Genomic DNA, 23,248 nt, shown 5'->3' with positions numbered 1-23,248 from the left:
GCTTTGGCTTCCTTCAGCAAGAGGAGGACGGTCCTTGGACTTTCATTGCACTTCACAGAGCAAGAAGCACCTGGGCATTCCCTCTCTCAGGGGTAACCCTTAAGCATTGGATGAGGGTCAGGAGTAGGCGTGCTCCCTCCCCTTCTCCTCGGATGGGAACAGCCCTGAGGCAGAAGGTCCACACCACAGCCGCCTGGTGGGTGTGGACTGCGAGGTAGCACTCTCGCTTGGTTTCCGCCCCTTCTCTGTCCCGATGCCCTAGTTCCACCCTAGTTTTCCTGGAGCACCCAATTCAGAAATCACCCGCATGCACATTTCCACCTCTGGACCTGTTTCTGAGGAATGCTTGGACAGATGCCAAACCCTAAGGCCACCGGGCTCAGGAGCATCGATGTAATTCAAAAAGCACAGATGCCCAGCTTACACCCCCCGAGATTCTGATTCCATTGGTCTGGATATTAGCGTGTTTATCTGTACAGCAAAGGTTGAGAATCACTTTTAAAAAACCAACTTTCACCCTAGCTGGTTTCGCTCATTGGATAAAGCGTCAGCTGCAGACTGAAGGGTCCCGGGTTTGATTCCAGCCTTTTGGTCAAGGGCACCTGCCGGGTTGTGGGCTTGATCCCCAGTACAGGGCATGCAAGAGGCAGCCGACCAGTAATTCTCTCTCATCATTGATGTTTCTCTCACTCTCTCTTTCTCCCTTCCTCTCTGAAAACAATAAAAATATATTTGAAAAAAACAACAACTTTGCATAAAAGTTACTCTGGTCAGCCTATTGTTATAAATTCACATTCCAAGGCCTCCCTACCCCATTAGGTCTGCATATCTAATAAAAATAAAAAATTTATATGTATAAAAGTAGAGAGAACAGTATAATGAATGCCACTGAGTTATCCAGCTTTAACAATTAACTTGTGGATGAAGGTTTTTAACGTGGTGGTCCATGAGCTTCAGGCTGAGAAACATTGCAAAAAGGTTTGTAAAGTTAGCTTTGCAAATGCTGTGGCCATTACTGGGTGTGTGAGAAACACCTGGGTAAGTCCACTGGAGCATCTGGTCCAGCCAGGGATGGCAGATCAGTTTCAACCGGCATGCCTCTCTCATTGATGCTCAGAGGCTCTCAGGTTGTTGAGAAGGATTCTGAGGCGGAGTCTGGGTTCAGCCAGCAAAGATAGGAGGCTAAATGCTTGAGTAGAGGTCTCTAACTTTAGCTAACCATTGGGACAACGCCTTCGATAGGGTTAATAAGGCTTTGTTCTGGGAAGAATGAGGGCTCTAATAGTCCAGTGTAAGTATTTAGGCGGCAAACTATTCCTTTTGTTGATAAAGTGAACGTAAGAGAGTGCCCTCGTACCTGGAGGACAAGGAAAGGAATCTCCTGTGAAACTCCAAGGTTTTCAAGGGCAAGTGGCAGTCCTTGAGTGCTCCGGCCGCAGAGAATGCTCAGGGTGAGGTTAGAACAGCCCAAGGACTAAATGCAAGTGGCATGAACATAGTTAATGCTCGTCTAGAATCACACCTGTGTTTATAGCTTAAAAATGTTTTCCTGAAAATGTATCTCTCCTATGAAAAGGTTTTGTAGGTGATCAATGATTAGCTAGTATTTGTGCTTTAGAAAAATTACAGAATATTTTGGTATATAGAAAAAAATTTAGCCCAGATCCTACTTATGTACTAATTCCTTCAAGAAAATATTACCTTGGGTCAAACTAACAAAAGAGTAAGATGCTAATTGACCATACCTTCACAATGCCCACCAGCCAATCAGGAGTGAGTATGCAAATTAACCCAACAAAGATGGCCGGTTAATTTGTATACACAGGTGCTGAGCGGCCGGGGGTGAGGCAGGATGCTTGCCATGGAGACGATGCAGACGTTCTGCACCACCACAGTCGCTCCGGGCCTCGGGGCAGCGTGGGAAGGTGGAAAGGCGGCTCCGGGCCAGAGCGAAAAGGCTGCTCTGGCCAGAGCAAAGGCGGTGCCGGCAGCCAGGGGAAGAAAGGCCTATTCTTGCACGAATCTTTGCGCATCGGGCCTCTAGTTCTAGAATAATAAACTCTTGGGGGTTTTTTTCTACCTTTATGACAACTCTTTCTTATTTTCTTTCCTGGTTCATCTTCCTCTATGGACCTTTACATTTGAAAGTTTCTCAGGCTCCATCTTAGCCTCGCCTCCTCTTGCCACCCTCCCCCTTTCTCCCCCTCCCCTCTTTTCCTCTGTAAACAGTAACACTAAGTTGCTTTGTTTCTATGTCTTCAGCCACTTAGATACTTTAATCCCCACATAAAACACTGGAAAACAATTTTAAACACAACGTTTTTAAAAAAGAAATATATACCTCCTCTCTCCTGGGAAGACAGGCTGGATAACACAATGACTCTGGGGTCAGAAGGTCCTGAGCTTGGGTTTCAGCGTAACCACTCACTGGTTATGTGTTCTTGGACCATTTCCTTATCGTTTGTAAGCCCCAGTTTCCCTACCTGTAAGATGGGCTGAGAATACTACCATCTCTTAGCATCATTATAAGGGTTAAATGAGAAAATTCAGGAAAGTGATAAGCATAGGATCTGGGTCAGAGTCCCTGATGGCCCTCGAAGTTGGTTTTGTTTGTTTGTTTGTTAATCCTCACACAAGGATATTTTTCCATTGATGTTTAGGGAGGGTAGAAGAGAGAGGGAAAGAGAGAGACACATTGATGTGAGAGAAATACATTGACTGGTTGCTGCCTGCACGAGCCCTGACCAGGGCCTGGGCAGGGAAGAGCCTGCAACCAAGGTACATGCCCTTGACTGGAATCAAACCCAGGACCCTTTGGTCCACAGGCTGACGCTCTATCCACTGAGCCAAACCGGCCAGGGCCGTCACAGTTGTTTTTATTGTCACGGATGCTAAGGACACAGAGCCCAGTCTCAGGCTGTGCCGCTGTGCTCGCTCCCAGCACCGAGCACTGCGTGGCCTGCACTTCCAGCTCTGTCATTTCCAATTGCCCAGCTGCTCTTAAAGCCAATAGTCAAGAACAAGCCTTTCAGAGAAACTGGGTTTTGAAGGTAAGTCCATCCAGGAGGACCGAGGCTCCCCTCACCTCACATTCCCTGCTGCGAGCTGTGGTCACACCCCGCAACCTGGGAATGGGGCTGCCATTGCTATTCTTACCTTTCCTTACCAGCCCGTGGTGCTATTGCCGACAAATTGGGGGATGGGGAGTGAATTTAAGTTGCCTGGCCCCACAGAGAGTTAATTTCACGTCCCTTGGACTGCCCTCCTATTCAGGGATCTTTCATTTCGGTGGCTTTCCAGCGATGCCCTGGCTGCCTAGCAACCGCGGGCTCCAGCCAGGCAGCCCTCCTGCATATCAGTGCCATCAATTTTTTTTTTTTTAAAAAAAGACTATCACATTTTATGAAAAATTAAATATCATAAAAATACAGCTTCCCAATATACGTTTTCTTCCAAACAATTGCTGACAACCATGTAATACTGAAATGGAATTGGGAACTGCAAATTTTCGAGTGACAACAAACATAAATGAGGGCAACTTATAAAAGATTATATGCATTTATATATACGCAAACCTAGTGTTTGTGAGCCGTGCAACAGGCATCATCATTCCCCTGTTTGCCCGAAAAGGAAATATGTGATGGATTTTCCTTAGGTCCTGGCTGTTAATATTCGACAGCCTAGTTCTGCAAAACAAGCAGAAGTGGCCCTGGCTGGTGTGGCTCAGTTGGTTGGAGCATCCTCCTGTACAATGGGTTCAATTCCCGAACAGGGCACGTACCCAGGTTGTGGTGTTTTTAAAAATATATATATTTTTATCGATTTCAGAGAGGAAGGGAGAGGGAGAGACAAAAACATCATAGATCAGCTGCCTCCTGCACGTCCCCCCCCCCCCACACACACACACCAGGGAGTGAGCCCTCGACCCATGTGCCCTGGTAGAGAATCAAACCAGCGACCTCTTGGCTCATGGGTCGATGCTCAACCATTGAGCCACACTGGCCAGACCCTAGGTTACGGTTTGATACTTGGTTGGGATGCATACCAGAGGCAACCCATCAGTTTCTCTCTCTCCATTCCTCTCTTTCTGAAATAAATTTAAAAAAAATTAAAGAATAAAAAAAAAGCAGAAATCAATTCCATCTTATTTATATGTGTAGAAATGATGGTACGAATTTAAATTAATCAGGACATGATGATTCATCAGAAAATCGATAAATTAAAAGGTCACGAATTTCTCTAAACAATTTTTAGGTTGCTTTGCGAACCTTCTGTGTTTAATCTTCTCTATTAAATTATCTCTGGGTCTACACAATTAAGTCAGTAGCACTCAGTATAATTAACTCCTAATATTAATCCTCTAATGGATTTTTGCTGGTCCTTTTCTAATCTTTGACTCTCACCTAATCTAAAAACCTTGACCTCACCTTCCCTCTTTGGCAAAAGTTTGTCTTAGGGATGCAGTGTGGTGAGCAGAGAGGCATTATGTAAAGTGACTAAAAGCTCAGATCTCAGACTGGGGCAAGCCACTTGCATTTTCTAAGCCTCAGTGCTCCTGTCTGTGAAACAGGGATAGCATCAGTACCTGTGACAATTAAAAGACAGTGCATTTGAAGCATTTAGCGGACTAACTGGGAGATAGTATAAATGGAGGTCAATGGGATGCTAAGAAAAACGACTTCAGAAAGTGTTGCCAGTACCTATCCCTCAGAAAATGAGGTCAACAGATGCTTAGGATTTTAGTTTTCCCCTCTCTAGCTCCCTGTCCCTCAACACCCCCTCCAAAAAAAAGGGGGTATCTTCATAAGCACCAAACAAAAAATAATCTCTGAGTTCTCATTACACAGCCAGCTCATTTCTCTAAATGTAACGCCTTTTAACTTAATTTTAGCTTCGAGTGGAGTGTTATCCGTGAGAAATGTTCAGGTAACATACTGAATGTAAGAGACTAGGGAAATTTATTTGTAATATTTAAGGACAGGCTGTCTGGCCTGCAGGCAGTTGAATGGAGTATAATTTCATCATCATTATTATTGGCAAATGTGCAATGTGCAGCTATCATACATGGGCGGGCGGGCGGGCGGGCCCAGAGCACACAGGCAGTTAAGGCCTGGTTCTAGCTGGGGAACCTGCCGGTGTCTCTGTAATGTCTTGCCTTCTTTCCACTCTCCAATAAACAGTACTTCCTTTCCCCGGAGGGCTCTGGCTTCACAATCGACAGCATCGGAACAATTTCTACAGCAGCAGTTTTTGATTTTGAGAGGGAAGCTAGAAGGTAAATACTGCTCCTGGCTTTTCATTCACTCAAAACCCCTGCCCTGTGGTTCATGCTTCTGTCTGTGAGGACGTTTCCCCCATCTGGCCTTAACGGGCTCCCAAATGAAGGTGCTGTTAGCATTGCCCTAAATAGGAAATCATCAGCCAAACTCTGACTGCACAAGTGCTGCTTTGGGTACCGGATGTGGCTATTCTGGCCCCTACCTGCTCATCCAGTTTTCCCAGAGCCAAGCCTTGGGGTGATTTCACTGACGGTGTTTGCGACCTGAGGTGGAAGTCGAGGATTCTCTCTGGACAGCTGGGGCACAATTCATGCACAGTTTAATCCAGCAACTTTGAAAAGTTAATTGCTTGACAATTCCTCCTTTTCCCTCTACATCTGCCAAGTGGGTAGCCATTGGTGTGCAGTTATTATGACTATTTTTGTAATGGTTTTTATTACCACCCTTTTCAGTCATATGTTCTGCATCAAAGTGCTTTAACAGGAAAAGCCAGCGGACCGGTAAGCCCTTACAATACACTTGCTCCTGAATCTCCTAAGGAGAGTCTCCCGATTATGAAAGCTGAGGATGGCATATATCCTGAGTTAGCATCTTTAGTAAAACAGGTTGAGAGTTCACAAATGGGATGTGTTTCTCCTGCTGGTGGCATAAAGTCTGTTGGAGGAGAGTTCTAAATTTGTGTTATCTTTATATATTTTGAGGACAGAAAATTTGTCAAAATCTTCATCCATTTCCCCAAATTCCTCTGTTTATTTGGTCTCCATAGCTCTGGGAATAATGGATAATGTCCATCACAGATTCCTTTCATTTTGGCCTGGTATACCTCATGAAAAAATGTTTATGCATATTCCAAGTTATTTCTAACTGTTAAGCTTTGTTAACATATGGGAGTAAAAGTCAATAATGAGAGTTTTAAAAATTGTTTTCTTGATAAGTGAAAGCTAAACTTTCCCTTTTTTTGTATCTTTGAAATCAGAGGAACTGACACAAAAATTGAAGCTCTGTTTGTAGAACTTTAAAAAATGATTATTTGGCTAAAGTTTTGCAATGGATTCTCACTAAAGTTCTCCAGAGAGAACCCCATTCCTTCATTTTCTCTAGAGTTTCTCGGTCTCTGAGCTGACCTTGGAGTGGGAACAAAGGACATTTTGGAAATCACCCTTTGACTCTTACCAATTCCTTCCTTTCAAAGGAGTCCTAAGGGCCGTGAAATTGGTTGTTCAAGTGCTGATGCAAGAGTTAGAAGGGCTCAGTCCTTCCTCATTCCCTTGCAGTCTCCTCTCCAGCATCCAGCGAGACCAAATGTAATCTGGGGTCTTTGGGGCTGTGGCATCCTGTCCATACCTCATTCCTCATTCCTTCCATTCTTATATGGGAGATGTCCCAGAATTATTTTAAAATTTATTTATTGAGAGAGAAACATAGATTTGTAGTTCCACTTATTTATGCATTCATTGGTTGATTCTTGTATGTGCCCTGACCGGGGATCAAACCCACAGCCTTGGCGTATCAGGACAACACTCTAACCAAGTGAGCTGCCTGGCCAGGACAATGTCTTTATTCTAAAAGTGAATTGGCTTTATAATTTCTATGACGTTATCTCAAAAATAATAATCTTATGGTGGAAAAAGTTATAAAATAGGAGGAAAATTGAGAACTTGTTCAATTTTTTAGTCTAAATAGAAGGAAAAGAGTAATTTTGGTCTCAATTATCAGTACATTTCAAGGTAGAACAGAATTTTTTTTTTTTTTTTCTGAAAGGGTGTGAGCAACTGTTCGGGTTTGCCTGGAACTGAGCAGTTTCCCGGGATGTGAGGGGGGCTGGCGGTGCTACAACAAGACAGTCCTGCCAGTTGGGACTGTTGTCTGGATCACAGTTATGGACACAGTCATCTTTCCATTAGGACATATTTCTCCCCCCCCCCCCCCCAGTTCAAGCACTCTCATGCCTCAAACCCATACACATATCTGCTGAAATAAAACCTCTTTGTCACCCACCCCTCCTAATGAGTCCCCATGGTCACTACGTTGTCTTGAAGTGCTCTTACCCCTTCTCCTTTGCATTTGTCATTAGTTTTCAGTATTGAGAGGTCGGTGTTTAAGGGTAAGAGCCCATAAGCCACAGCTTTGTTTGCTCTACGAAGCTAAGCAAGCCACTGTGCTTTTTTATTATTGATGGGGATTAGCGGACCTTTCTAAGTTCCTGCCTGTTCTTTCAACAGATTTAGTTAACTTGGATCCTAACCAAATGTCAGTCATTTCCAACTGTTAAAATAACTGGTTTGACTGACAATTTAACTAAATGAATCAATTGTTTTAACGGGTCAGTTAAGCCCCAGAGGTTCTGTTTCTGTGAAAGCCTGTTAGTTACTATAAAATCTTAACTGTCTTTCCTGTAGCTACACTTCCAATTTCTCACTAGCTATTAAAGTGGTTGATCCCGGAGGACTGTTCACTGCCGGGAATCTAAAGATTTTCCTCATCAATGTCAACAATAAAGACCCAGTTCTTACCTGCAGGTAAGAAAATAAAAGTCTTTTAATTGACCTTGAAAATTGGATAGGAAAATGTAGTCTCTGAAATTCATTAATGAAATTTCCATTAGTATGCAATGTTTTTCTTTTTCCTGAGAAGGAAAATAAATAAGATGTAAACAATCACTTAAGATTCTAAAGAAAAGGCTTTCTTAAAAACAGCAATATGAGAATAGTTTTGTAAAAATCATCACTGTAGGATGTTTTTATTGATTCTAGAGAAAGAGAAGAGAGGGATAGAGGGAAAGACGGTGGGGGGGGGAAGAGAGAGAGAGAGAGAGAGAGAGAGAGAGAGAGAGAGAGAGAGAGAGAAGATTGTTTGCCTCCTGTAACCAAGGATTAAACCCACAACCTAGGTATGTGCCCTGACCTGGAATTGAACCTGCAACCTTTTGGTGTACAGAACAATGCTCCACCCCCCTGAACCATGTGGCCAGGGCAAATAAAATAGTTTTAAACTATAAAATGTGTTGAAATTGCAACAGAATAAGGTGCTGAATAAATGGGTTAGTTATTAACATTGTCAGTTGCCACTGTCATCATGACTACCTCTAGCCCCTTACCCCTCCACCACCATAAGGGGTAGAAAAGAATACACACCAAGCAAGAACCACTCTAATAGCCTTTTCTTTTCAAACAAGTTTATTCAATATTGAAAATGATGTCTTGAGTGTTACTTCTATAAAGTCAACTCTGCACAATGAAGTCAACATCACCCTGGATGAAGAAATCCCAATTGGGAAAATGATTGGAGTGTGCCAGGCCACTGATGAAGATAATTTGGGAGATTTAACCTTTGAATTAGATCCATGGAATGTTTACTTTGCAATTGACAAAGGTAGGTTGAGAATTATTTTCAGCAAATTATCTCTCTTATGTGCTGTTGTTATCATGTGTTTATGTCTCCTCTCTAAGACTGAGTTTCTGGAGGGTGGGTATCAGATTGTCTTCATTTGCAGATCCCCTAGAAGAAGCACATAGTGGATGCTTGATAAATATCTGATGAATAACTCTCTGCAAGCCCAGTTCTTTGTCCACAGATGACCCAACATGTGGCTCTCCATAGCTGCTACCGATGACTGCTTTAGCTCTGCACTCTACATGACCTTCCAGCGCATCTTCCCAGATCTAAATTATTCTGTTCTGCTTCAGGTCCAAATTTTTGTGAGAGAGAATCTGATTGGACTTTTTAGAGTCAGTCATTCACTTCTCAGCCAATCAGCTGTGGCTGAGGCTGGGTAGCTGTCAGAAGCTGTGGTTTATCTGAGAAGAGAGGAGGTGGTCATCTTTAGCACATGTGCGGGGTTGAGCATGGTACCAGATGTTCTCAGTGTCTCACCCTCAGGCCTTAACATTTCAGTTTCCTGACTTCTCACTGCCAATAGCTGCATTTCTTTGCTTGAGGGATTATTTGGGGACTGACATCTGCCCCATTCCTCCCCCGCAAATAGCTGGGAAAATACCCACCCCATTAGCTCCCAGCCAAATATTGAAGAGAATTGGTACATAAGTGCTCCGGCTCCTTGTCCCTGGTCTGGGACAATTTTGAGTGTGTGCTTTGCAATGGCTTCCAGAGTTCCCCAGTGCTATTAAGCTCTACTTGTCCACAGTGGTAACTTGCTTGATAATATGTTTTTTATTGGCAGCCTTCCCCTCTCTGCCTCACCACACCCATGCCATGTTGCTCTGGATCACCCTCCAAGTAAACGATTGCATTCAAATCCTCCTCTCCCATCCTGCTTCTGGGGAAGCCCCAGTCGACACAGCTACCATCCCCTCTTAACTGAATCACTGCACAAACCTCTTAGCTGGGCTTCTGCTTTCACACTCACCCCTCCATTAGTCTCAGCAGATCAGCTGGGATGACTGTGAGGGGAAAGGTCAAATTGGATTATACTCCTCCTTCAAGTAAAACCCTCCTCTTACTTTCCTTTGCACTTGGAATGTAATTCAGACTTCTCGCTTTGTCCCCCAAATCCTTGTCTCTTGTCTCTCTCTGCAATGTCTTTGTGTTTCTTGTCTCCCCGTTGTCCATTACACTGCAGCCAAAGCACTAGACCGCCTGTCCCCAGACCTTGGTCCTTGCATCTTTCAGAATCTGACCATTAGGCATTAAATATATCACATTATAGTTCTTATTTCCTTGATAGTATGTCTAGTGAATTTTTTTACACTTGCTTAGTGGTTTGTCTCCCAGGGTAGGTTGTAAATACCATAAAGGCAGGGCTTCATTGTGGTGTATGCAGTATTCAGCACAGCTCCTGGCACATAGCTGTCATTCCACAAATGTTTGTTGAATGAATGGGTGGGTGGTTGGGTGGAAGGGAGTACAGTGAGACATGATCTTGTTGCTGTTTTCACTTCTGATGTTCTCTCTGTGGGGAATGATCTCCTCCCACTCACCCCTATTTCCTTATCCTACATGTCCTTCAAGGCCTAAATAAAAGTCCCCTCTTCTAGAAAGTCTTCCCTGGTCTCCTAAGTAAAACAAAACTACACAAAACAAAACAACCAAAAACAAAAACCCAATTTTGTTTTTGCTACCAGCTAACGTAAAATGATTAATGTCAGTACATAAACAATTACACATCGTGCCTACATTTTAAATCAGTTTCTTAATTCTACTGAGCGAGGTGTAATTCATACTTTATCTCTTTCATTGCTACATAATAAAGTCATGACAGCAGGAGCCGGTTTGCAGCACGATGTGTTGTTTTGTTACAGAGCACGGGACCGTGGTAACCACTGCACGCCTTGACATGGAAAGGGCTGGGTTTGCACGCGTTCAGTCCTTCTCCATTAAGGCCTGTGACCAGGAGCAGCGGTGTGCAGCAATTCTAGTGACGGTCTATATCCACGGCATTAATGACAACTCCCCTTTCTGTGACCAGTACCTGATTAGGTGAGCTGAGCGAAGTGGGCTGGGTTAAGAACGCAGAGTGAGTGGAGAGCAGAGGTATTGCTGTACTTACTGGCTCAACTAAATGTCAGTTAATCACCACATTGATCCTGTTCAGTCTCATATTCTGGTCCTCAGAAATGACCTATTGAAAGCTCAACAGCCTTGCTGTCCTAGATCTGACAGCCAGTTGTTCAAAGTGTATGTTTTGGCCCAAGTTCCCATCAGTAGATGAGTGGATAAAAAAGCTGTGGTACGTTTACACTATGGAATACTATGCAGCAGTAAAAAAGAAGGATCTCTTACCCTTTGAGACAGCATGGAGGGACCTGAACAAGGTGTGATTCATACTTTATGGAAAAGTATTATGTTAAGCAAAATAGGCCAGTCAGAGAAAGACAAGCATCACATGATGTCACTCATATGTGGAATTTAATGAACAAAATAAGCTGATGAACAAAATAGATCCAGAGGCATAGAAGCATAGAACAGATTGCGGAATCTCAGAGGGAAGGTGGGGTGGGTGGGAAGAGATCAACCAAAGAACTGGTATGCATATGTGCTTAACCCATGCACACAGACAATAGGGTGGTGAGGGCCTGATGCAGGGGTGGGGACAGTAGGGGAAAAAGGGGACATATGTAATACTTTCAACACTAAAGATTAAAAAACGAAACAAAAGGAAGTGTATGTTTTGGAGTCACAGACCTGGCTTGAAATCCTGGTTCTATCGCTTATTAGCTGTGTGATCTTGGGTAATTTATTTAATCCCTATGACCTTCAGTTTCTTTCTTTATAAAATGGGATAACAATAGGACTTGGTCTACAGGTTGGTTTTGAAGAATAAATGGGATAATTTACATAACATTTTGAGCACAGTGCTGAGTATTCATGTCAGTTCCATAAATGCTCTCTATCACAGTTCCATCATCCCTTTTCTGAAACCCGTGGCACTGGATATATTTCAGGATAAATATATATATTTTTAATTTTAGGGGGGTAATATGGTATATACCATATATTATGCAAATGTCCCAAATTCAAATCCATGAATAACTCTGTAGTATGGGTACTCACAGTAAGTAGGACAAAGAAAGATCTGTCAGTTCAGGTAATGTTTGATGACCAATCAGTTATGAGAAAATCCTGAGTTTCAGAGCTTTTGGATTTCGGAATTTGGATAGGGATTTTGGGCTGTATTCCTGCCAGTCTGGCTGTTTTTATTACTTGAAGCTTAATCTCTAAACCCACATCCTATCACTCTTCTATGTCCCCCACCCCACCCTAAGCTCTCAGCTACACAGGTCAGCTGCCTCTGTGCTCCCCAGGCTTTATTCCTGATGATATAGCTTCTGATAATTACACCCATGTGGTCTCATTGGGTCCCCATTACTCTGCCCTTTAAATGGAGATGATAGTCGCACCTACCTCATAGCATTGTTATAAGAATCAAATACAACCAGGTTTGGAATTTGTTCAGTATAGGGCTGGCATATACTCAGTAAAAGTTATCTTGTTCTTGTTCTTCTTTTTTTTTTATCTCCTCCTCTTTTTCCTTTTTCTTTCCCCAGGAAGACTATAGTTAATTAATCAAACACTCACCACACGCTACACCCAGGGCTATAGTCCCTGGAAGTGATAGGATAAGTATTTGCTATGCTCATTTGCTATTAGAAGGTTGTATCTTGTCAGGGTGATAAGATGACTACGTTTAAGACAACAGTAAAAAGTACAAGATAGTTTTGAATTATGTGTGTTGTGCTTTAATTGTTAAGAGGAAGAACATGTGCGAATGGAGTATCCAGGGGAGCTTCCTAAAGGAGCAAGACCTATGCTAGTCTTTGAAGAATTGGTAGAATTTAGACTTAGAAGGCTTCCCAGTGAGCATTGGGGCAGAGAGGTCGCAGGGAAGACGTGGGTGGACACAGAGAGATGGAGGTAATCCACTGTGACCATCGTGGTGAGGACTGCACCTCTGACCCTGCTGAACAGACGCTGCAGATGGGAACATTCCCACTTCTCTGATTCCTACTCCAGCGTCTCCATTGACGAGACATCCTCAATAGACCCCTAAACAAGTACCCAGCTGGGCGTGGAAAAGAAATGCTCCCAGAAAATGAGGAAAGTCTCACCAAATTCAGAGCCCTGTTGGGAAATGGCTTCCCAGATGATGCTCCAAACCTGGACTCGGGAGAAGTAGAGCATCACACACAGGCACTGATCAGACTACCGGATGCTTATGTGAAAAATAGTACATTTTAAAAGACTATCCATCTAAACTGACTTTTCTTCTTAAAAAACAGGTACACAGGCAAAGAGGTGATTGCAAATAATACAGTAGTTTCAAAGCTCTTGTGTCATGACCTTGACGAGCCTCCTGATATGATACATTATGCTCCAAGCTCAGGGCCAGTGGGGCCTGGACAGCTCTTCAAACAAGTGCCAACGGCTGAAAACTGTGTCCAGGTGATCCCCAGCTGTTGTATCTGCCGGGATTTTTCCCAAGGAGGGGGAGGCATCTCATGGCCATGGTTGGGTGCTGGTAGAGCCAGCAAGAGGAACTCGGACACAGCAGAGGGTCTGGCCTCCTCTGCTGTCTTGCTGGAAGGCCTGTGGGCAAGGCCTTTCTTATTTCACTGCCAGTTTTTTTGTGCCAATCCCTGTTTGGTTGGTATAATTGTTCCGTCACCCAGACATCACCAAACACTTCCCTTCAGCCAGAAGATATGGCCAAGAAAGCCATTAATCACCTCTCTTTTGCTTTGGTCCTAACCCTACCTTTTCTTGACAAACACTACAAGATACAAGTTGAGTTTTGCATATGTTGTGAATTTTGGAAACTTAGGCACTGAGCCAAGAGGTTTTCTGGGGTGATGTTCATTTTGAAATGCAATGCCAAACTGTCATTAAAAAAAAAAAATGGAGTTGGGATAAAGATGGAAGTTTTGTAAGCATGATGCTAATTAACATTTGGGCCATCACATAATGCCTGCTTTATTTATGAAAGACTCCTTCCACCTATCACCTACCTCTAATTAATTTCTACATTTTCATAATTATCCATTAGGTCTTAAATGCCACTTATTTCTATAAGCTGTGTGTGTGTGTGTGTGTGTGTGTGTGTGTGTGTGTGTGTGTTTGTTAATCCTCACCCGAGGATACTTTTCCATTGATTTTCAGGGAGAATGAAAGAGAGAGGGAAAGATAGAGGGAAACATCAATGTGAGAGAAATACATTGATTGGTTGCCTCCTGCAGGAGCCCTGACCAGGGCCTGGGCCAGAGAGGAGCCTGTAACCAAGGTATGTACCCCTGATTGGAACTGAACCTGGAACCCTTTGGTTCGTAGACTGATGCTCTATCTACAGAGCCAAACAGGCCAGGGCTCTATAACCTTTCTTTAACTACCACGACTGGCTTAGTTCTCCTGGATATGAGCTCCCATTATAAGTTCTAATTCTCCTGTCAAACATTTATTTGATTCTGGCCTGGCCAGTGTGGTTCAGTTGGTTGGGCATCATCCCACCAGGAGGTTTCTGTTTGATTCCCGGTCAAGGGCACATGCCCTGGTTCTGGGCTCCATCTCGGTAGGGGGTGTGCAGGAGGCAGCCAATTGATGTTGTGCTCTCACATTGATGTCTCCCTCTCTCTTCAAAAATCAATAAACTATTCTTTTAAAAAACAGTTATTAGATTCTGTTATAATTGCTTATTTAATTGTTGGTCCATTTTCTGAGTGGTCCATTTTTTGTGTGTTAATACCTCCTGTAGTGCTAGGTGCATACTGGGTACTCAATATACTCGAATAAATGAATAAATGTATAAACCAGATACTAAATTTTTTAAAATGTAGTTTTTACCAAACACCTGGGTACTTGGTGTTATATTGACCCATTCCAACTGAGTTTTGTGCCAATGCTATTATTATATTAGAGTTGTCATCAGGTCTCTGCTCTGGGTTCATATTGTTTATTGTTATACTAGAGGCCTGGTGCACGAAATTCGTGCACAGGGGTGTGTGTCCCTCAGCCCAGCCTGCACCCTCTCCAATCTGGGACCCCTCGAGGGATGTCCGACTTCCCGTTTAGGCCCGATCCTGGTAGGGTCGGGCCTAAACGGGCAGTTGGACATCCCTCTCACAATCCAGGACTGCTGGCTCCCAACTGCTCACCTGCCTGCCTTCCTGATTGCCCCTAGCCACTTCTGCCTGCCAAACTGATCACCCCCTAACCACTCTCCTGCCAGCCTGATTGATGCCTAACTGCTCCCCTGCCAGCCTGATTGCCCCTAACTGCCCTCCCCTGCAGGCCTGAGTCCCTCCAAACTGCCCTTCCCTGCAGGCCTCGTTGCTCCCAACCTCCCTCCTCTGCTGGCCTGGTCACCCCTAATTGCCCTCCCCTGAAGGCTTGATGGCCCCCAACTTCCCTCCCTTGCAGGCCTGGTCCCTCCCAACTGCCCTCCCCTGCTGGCCATCTTGTGGCAGCCATCTTGTGTCCACATGGGGGCAGCCATCTTGTGTGTTGGAGTGACAGTCAATTTGCATATTACTCTTATATTAGATAGGATTCCTAACACCTTTGATTCTACCTGGAACTTACTTTCTACTTAATAAACATTTAAAAAGTGGCGAGTAGCCCTGGTCAGGTTGGTTGGAGCATTGTACTGTGCACCCAAAGGTTGTCAGTTCGATTCTTGAACAGGACACATACCTAGGTTGTGGGTTTGATCCTCTTTCGGGGCATGTACAGGAGGCAACCTGTCAATGTTTCTCTCTCACATTGATGTTTCTCTCCCCCCACTTCCTCTCTCTCTAAAATCAATTAAAAAATAAAAACATATCCATGAGTGGGGATTTAAAAAAACGATAACTTGTCATAATAGGAATGACATACATTTATTATAGTGCTTTACCAATTACAAAGTATTTTCTCTTTTTAATTATATTACTGAGAGCAGATGTGACTCATGTTTTTTTCTATTATGCCAGGATGCTTTGTCCAAAAGTAAGGTGCTCTGGAAGGCAATCAAAGGTGTCCCTTTTTCCCACCAAGATGTCTCCTTTAGTGTGCCACACTGACCAATCTCAGCATATTCTGACACCATCTGTACTAAACCAAAATGGCCATAATCTTGCTGTTTTCAGAAAGATTCATTACTTAAAACATGTACATTAAAAAAGTCAGGCCCATCTCCTGAAATAATTTTTCCCCCAAAAGGTTGCCAAAGAAATGGATTATGAAGACCCAGAGATGATTGCTGCTGGACACACCTATGAAATAACAATTTCAGTATTTGATGATCCACATCTCTCCCACACGGGTAAGCTTCATAAACTTGTCAAGGAGCATCAAGTAAGGCACTTACTTTAGACTCCTCACTTAAAAAATTATCTTTGCTGTTGAAAGTATTACATATGTTCCTTTTCCCCCCCATTGACCTCTTCTAGCCCGCCCCTGCCTCCCACCCCACGCCTTCATCACACTATTGTCTGTGTCCATGGGTTATGCATATATGCATGTAAGTTCTTTGGTTAATCTCTTCTCTGACATTTGTTCTTCTCATAACTACTGCACCATTTGGGGCTAACCTGAGCTAGAATGGGCCGTTGGTGCATTGGGATTAAATCTACTCAGACTGCACGGTCATAGTCCTTTGACACGTGTGGATTTAACAGTCATGTTGTGGTAGTTGTAAAACACCCTGAGGCACAGATATGATTGTGTGCTGTGGATCAGAGCAGGGTGCTTAGCTAGTGAGTAAGCTTAGCCAACCACTTGACACCTGCTTCTCTCTGCTTATTGTTGTACAAGTGAGAACACACATTGAGTGCCCCAAGGGATCATTTACATATTCAACTACATGTTACCACACTTTAAGAGTGAATTTGTTGCTGTAGAAGTATTTGTGAAAATAGGGATTCACAAAAGTTTCTGGATACATCTATTATTCATACCAAGTGTCTGTTATATATCTGGGACTTATGGTAATAAGTAATCTAGTAGGCAATTGGCATCAAAACATTCAAGAAGATGGTTATGCAGTTGCAGACACAGGCTTAGCAGTAAAATGTCAATGCCTGGTAAGGGAGAACCTAGGATTGACTTTTGGCTTTGATCTCTGCCAATTCTGGTCCATTGGTGGTGTTTGCCTGGACCATTGAGTTAAGAAGGACTCTGAGCTTACATCTGGAAGCAGTGGGAAAGTGCTTTGCATGGACATAGGAGGATGGAATGGTGGTATGTGTTGGACAGGTTTGCAACTAAAGGACCTGAGTGCTGAACTTTAAGCAACAGACCTCAAATTCTTTAGATCCCACTTGACTCACAGATGTAAGAGTTTAAGTTTAAATTTAAATTTTAAATGTGATTTGTAGACTTAAGTGACCCAACTATGTTGAGAAGAAATGTGTAGGGGACAGGGACTCATCATGACAATATGCCCAGAAGTGTTTCTCTTGTGTTTTCTCTGCTCCCCATTGGGGGAGTCTTACTGTTTCATGCAAAAGCCTGTTGCATAACCTGGCTGATCTTTTAGAGAGAATGCTTTTTTCTTGCATCTACTCATCCTGCTGGCCTAACTAATCCAATAAAGAATTTGTTCTTCTCACCAGATTTGAGCCTTTCTCCAAGTAGGAGAGAAAAAAAAAATCTCACAGTAATAAATCCACATCCTCACTGATCCTCACACACCAACTTATTCACAACAACTGCTCATAAAGGGTGCTTTTAACACTGTACACGTGATGCAGTCTATTTTTATAGGCCAGGTAATTAGCACAATTTCGAGTCTTTATGTATGCAACAAAAATCATAGTATAGCAAAGCTGGAAACAACACCTGCCCTTATGGCACCTGATTGGGATTTATTGAAGGAAACATAGAGGCTTTCACATAAATCACCTGTGTCTGTGGAACAGTGCTTCCTAACTGTTCCTGGTGGTTAAGGACACATATCAGATGCTGATGAAAACTGTAGACCCTGTTCCTGGAAAAATACAACTAATATAAAGAATGCCACGGATTCTCTTAAGTGAGGTTCTATAGATCCCAGATTAAATTTTCTTGTTTGACAGGTGGCATAGATTTTCAGGAGATACAATATACAAGTGTTCTTCAGAACATGATTTCTATAAGAGAATCCACTAACAAAAAATTTTGTGGTCAGATAACTGGAGAGCAATGCATACCTGGACATTCAAAACACAGAATGACATATCAGAAATCCATGAAATCTTGCCATAAAGAAACTTTTAAATCGTTGTTTAACTCAGCATTTTGAACTTGACATATTAAGCATTTCAGAGGAGATATTTTGGGAGATGTTGGCAGACACAACTAAGTCCAATACCCACTCCACAACTTACTAGCTGTGTGACCTAGCAAAACACTTAACTCTGAGAACCTCAGTTTCTTCATCTGTAAAATGGGACAAAACTGCTACTAATGCTTTGCATAGTAAATGTTAATTATTATTTTATTTTTATTAGAAAAAGCTTCTTCTTTGCAATTTGCTTGCTTTATGTTTGGCCATCAAATTCCTTCTTTTCAACAACTTTCAGATAAATTAGTTTGAGCTTGTTGGTCTGAAGTAAATAATATAATTTTTTCCTATGACACACTGTACACACACATCAGGGTGAGGTGAGTAAAATCCACATCCTCACTGATGAACTACTTTTTACTTAACTTTTTATAGTGTAAGAAAACTTTTTTGGGCATGATCGCGTTTTGTCCTCATATCCTATGAAGTAGGAGATTGAAACATTGATATTGTTCCTTTTTTAGTGATGAAGAAACTGGGCCTCTGAGAAGTTAAGCTAGTTCAAGGCCATAGAGCATATGTCAAAGCCAATCCTTGAACATGCCTTTTCCAAGTCTCTTTCCATGCCACTTCCTAGGATATACAGTAAAAGCAGAAAGTAGTATGTCATATGCTGGGTTGAGAATGACACCCCAAGAAAATCTCTAATGGAAGAGATTGTACTCATGAAAAATACAATAAAATCCCTTTTGTAAAATATGCAACTATACATTTATACCGGTATGTGCTATATATGATAAACACATACATATTCACTATTGTATAAAATAAGATATTGCATGCAGGTGACATATATCTTTGACTAATTGCTTTGGCTAGAATTCATTTATATTCCCTGAGAATGCAGAGCATGGGAACTGGGATTATTCGGGACCAGAGAGAATCTCATCGTGGTTTAAAATCTTCCAACAAGCCTATTTTGGGGGGCACATTTAGCTTGTTTGTAGACTAAAACTGCCAATACAACAAAGCATTTATTCACTGTTCAATTTTACAGTAACTGTGACGATCATTGTACAGATTGCTCCGGCCAATGATTTCAGCCCTGTGTTTAAAGCTGCGCACTACTCATTTTCTGTTCCAGAAACATCAGGAGGTAAGAGATCCCCCCTTCCATGATGTTGAAGCACAAGGAAACTCCTACCGGATCCCAAATGGGTGACCAATGGGAAGATGACAAAGCATAAGCAGGAGAGGGAGTTTTAAGGGTTCCAGACCTTCAGAGAAAGGCAGTGACCTCAGTATATCATCCTGATGGTTCCTCAAAGGCTCCCTTGCAATTTGATGTCAGATCTCAAATTTTTTTTTGTAATGGACAAATAGACATCATAATAATTTTATTCCATTTCTCTTCTTTCCTGCCTCTGGATTAGGTCCAATGTAAAGATGGTAGGGACAATGTGGCCATTGTCCATGCAATTTGTATATCGTAACATCTGAGGTCAGATTTCAGGTCCAGAGTCAAGATCCTTTCTAAGCCATGACTTAGAATTGAATTAGGACATATATATGTATATTTTTTTAGCATAAACCAATAAACATTAGATTTTGAAGGGACAGCAGAGATAATGTTTATGTTTTTTGTCATCCAAGTGAGGAACTTATCTCTGCCTCAGCACCTCTGGATGGTGGTCCCCCCAGGCTTAGCTTGAATACTTCAAGGGATAAATGAAACCAGTTGTGTGCTGAAGTCAAATATACTTGCTCACAAGAGCCAATTATTAAATTTTTAGGAATTTTATAACCTGATTATTACTGGTTATAAAATGAAATTATATAAGCTTCATTACATAAATTATATTAAAAACAAAATTAGTAAGTATTCAAAAACCTCAGCACTTCTTAATTATGTTACTACATTTTACCATTATCTATACCCTTTAGGTTATTTACAACTATTTGACCTGCACGGTGAAATTCTGTGTATGTAATTATTTGCTACTGAACCTCTCTTCCCAACTTATTATTATGTTGATAGCTAAAAATTGGCAATGGTGGGAATATTTACACCATGGAAATAGGCAAATACTGTGTAGCAGGGCTTAATTCATTATTTTTTATTATTATCACAAAAATTGAGGCAATATTCTTCTGGCAATCAAAAACTATTATCAATTCAGCAAAGAAGTCATTTGCATCATTGATACACTAATGAAGCTCTGATATTGTTTCACTTTCATCTTATTCTTTAAAAAAATAATATCCTGTGCCATTTAAAAAATTTAAACCATGTTTTATTTTATAATTACAGTTGACATAAAATATTATATTAGTTTCAAGTATATACCCCAGTGATTAGACATTATGTAACTTACTAAATGATCATCCTAATATATCTTGTATGCATCTCACATCATACATAGTTACTAAAATATTATTGACTATACTTTCTATGCTGCATTTTTTCATATGTCTCTTGGCCATCTGAATGTCCTCTTTGAAGAAGTGTCTATTCAGGTCCTTTGCCCATTTTTAATTGGATTGTTTGTCTTCTTGGTGTTAAGTTGTATGAGTTCTTTCTATTTTTTGGAAATTAACCTCTTATCAGGTGCATCACTTGCAAATATGTTCTCCCATACTATGGGCTCCCTTTTCATTTTGTTGATGGTTTCTTTTGCTGTGCAGAAGCTTTTTATTTTGACATAATCCCATTTGTTTATTTTTCTTTTGTTTGTCTTGCCTTAGGAAATGTATCCGTAAACATATTGCTATGAGAGATGTCTGCGACTTTACTGCCTATGTTTTCTTCTGAGGTTTTTATGCTTTTGCAACTTACATTTAAGGCTTTTATCCATTTTAAGTTTATTCTTATGTGTAAGTTGATGGTCTAGTTTCATTTTCTTGCATGTACCTGTCCAGTTTTCCCAACATCATTTATTGAAGAGACCATTTTTACTCTTGCTTCTTCTGTCAAATATTAGTTGACCATAATGGTGTGGGTCCATTTCTGGGGTCTTGGCTCTGTTCTATTGGCACTGTTCTTGTGCCAGTACCACTACTTCAAACCAGCTTGTTTCCTTGTGAACAATACAATGATTACACAATTGTTCTGAGGACAGACTAGACCTAAAAAGCCCACATATTCGGATTTTAGTTCTTTGTTGGCCTTACCATGCAGTTTTGAACAAATCCTTAAAACTCTCTGTAAAATGAATGCACATGTATGGTCCTAGTTCTGGAACATAACACAGTTGAATCTTATAGTTTCCTAGAGGCCTGGTGCACGAATGTGTGCACGGGTGGGGTCAGGCTGCCTGCCCTGATGGGGGCCCAATCGGGCCGGGCCAGTGGAGGGGAGGGGACACGGAGGGTTGGCCGGCCCCGCCCCTGATCGGGGTCAGGGGACCAACCAGGAGGAGGGGCCGCAGGCGATTGGGGAGTGCCAATCAGGGCCCTGATCGGGCAGTTGGTTGCTGCAATGTGTGTCATAGTGACTGGTCCTTCTGGTAGCTTGGCTTTTACATATATAGATGATCAGACAGTTCTAGAAAAATTGCATACAAACTGAATTAGTGTAAACAGGATCCTGCTGCTCCTCCATAGAGTTTTGTTGTCATTTCTTTTGTTGACAGAGCCTCGTTCCCTTCATTTATTTTCTCCCTTTGAATTCTCCCAGTTTGGGTAGTCTTCTAGCTCTAAGGAGTTTTATTAGAAGTGCTTTATGGTGAGTCTTTATACAGAAGTTAAACAGTTCACAAGTTTCTAATGATCACCTAACTGATAAATTGTAACTATGGAGCAGGGGGTGAGCTGGGTCCCTCAGGGAAAAGACCTGCATTCTTCATCAGATGACTGAAGGGTTTCCATTACCCTCCAATGTTCACAGCAACCAGTCTGGATTTTAAAATGGAGACTGGCATTTTTATTTTTATCTTTTTATTTTATTTTTTTGGCATTTTAAAATAGACTTTATTTTTTTAGAGCAGTTTTAGGTTTACAGAAAAATTGAGAGAAAGGTACAGAGATTTCCCACATACCTGCGGCCCCCACATATGCATAGCCTCCTCCATTATCAACATCCACCACCAGAGGGTCCAATTGTTACAATTGGTGAACTTACATGGACACGTCATTATCACCCAACATTCATAGGTTTCATTAGGTTCACTCTTCGTGTTGTACATTTTATGGGTCTGGACAAATGTATAGTAACACACATCTACCATGTGGTATCATACAGAATAGTTTCACCGCCCTAAAAATCTATCTGTGCTTTGCCTATTCACCCTTCTCTCCTCCTCAAGCCCTGGAAGCCCCAGATCTTTTCACCATCTTATAGTTTTGCCTTTCGAGACTGGCATTTTTTAAAAATAGCATGTTGTAGGAACCAAGTGTTTTACCAATGGTATGTCAATTTCTTTTCCAACTATCTGAAGCTGTCCTGAAATATAATTTTATGTTTTCAAGGTAGGACTCTCTAAATGTATTGAATACGGCTAGCTTTTCTTAAGCATAATTTAACCCTTTGCACTCGCTTGCTTTTTTCTCGATTCCTTTATTCTAATGCTAACCGTGTCGAGTCACACTCGACATCCGAGGGCAAAAGGTTATTAATACCTTCTTGATGGCTTATGGGAAGGATTTAGAATTTTCAATTACAGCACTGTCAGTTTGGAAGGACTACAAAGATTCAACCTTTTTATTTTACTATGGGGGCTGGACAGAGAATTGGGCCACACAGCTGGTGAATGGCAGAGACGATGGATAATACAGACTTCCAAATTCCTGGTCCAGTTCTCTGTTTTGTATCCCCATCTGCTTTTCTTGGATGAATTTTCATGATTGAGATTACCAGTAGTTTGAAAATAAGTTCAGAGAATTCATACGAAGAGATAAGGGGATCTTGTTGTGTGTGTGTTTTATTCTCCAAAAGGCTGGTTAATGTCCTGCTGTAACAGAGAGAGGACTTCTATGTCTTCATAGGGAACAGCACGATGTAGCAGAAAAACCATGAGAGTTGGACTCAAATAGAACTGGATTCAAATTCTGTCTCTGCCACTGTTAGTCAAATGACTTTAGGCAGGTCATATAACCTCCATGTGCCTTTGAGTTCTCATCTGGGAAATAGAGATTACAATAACAATGTCATAGTTGAGATGAGGATTAACTGATAATTATGTGCAGTTAATCCTCATCTCAGTATGTACCATATACTTTACATATGGTAAAGTATATGGTACATACTGACAAAAGCCACAACAGTATTGCCAATAATAAT

At 41.8% G+C, this 23,248-nt stretch overlaps 1 protein-coding gene across 1 annotated transcript in view; it reads left to right on the top strand.

Moving 5' to 3' along the window:
• Positions 1–23,248, top strand: part of LOC307113454 (cadherin-related family member 3-like) — a gene marked incomplete at both ends in the record, with an annotated part of 68,480 nt that overhangs the window by 25,359 nt on the left and 19,873 nt on the right. The window contains 7 exons of the mRNA XM_079795070.1: positions 5,181–5,275; positions 7,679–7,798; positions 8,455–8,651; positions 10,538–10,715; positions 13,016–13,178; positions 15,927–16,029; positions 19,028–19,126. Of these exons, the coding sequence (XP_079651196.1) occupies positions 5,181–5,275; positions 7,679–7,798; positions 8,455–8,651; positions 10,538–10,715; positions 13,016–13,178; positions 15,927–16,029; positions 19,028–19,126 (955 nt within the window). The remainder of the gene's footprint in view (positions 1–5,180; positions 5,276–7,678; positions 7,799–8,454; positions 8,652–10,537; positions 10,716–13,015; positions 13,179–15,926; positions 16,030–19,027; positions 19,127–23,248) is intronic.

The sequence above is a fragment of the Cnephaeus nilssonii genome, assembly GCF_951640355.1.
Source record: "Cnephaeus nilssonii genome assembly, chromosome: 17".
NCBI classification, from domain to species: Eukaryota; Metazoa; Chordata; class Mammalia; order Chiroptera; family Vespertilionidae; genus Cnephaeus; species Cnephaeus nilssonii.
The sequence above is the reverse complement of the archived record's forward strand: the minus strand, read 5'-3'. Positions and strand labels throughout refer to the sequence as shown.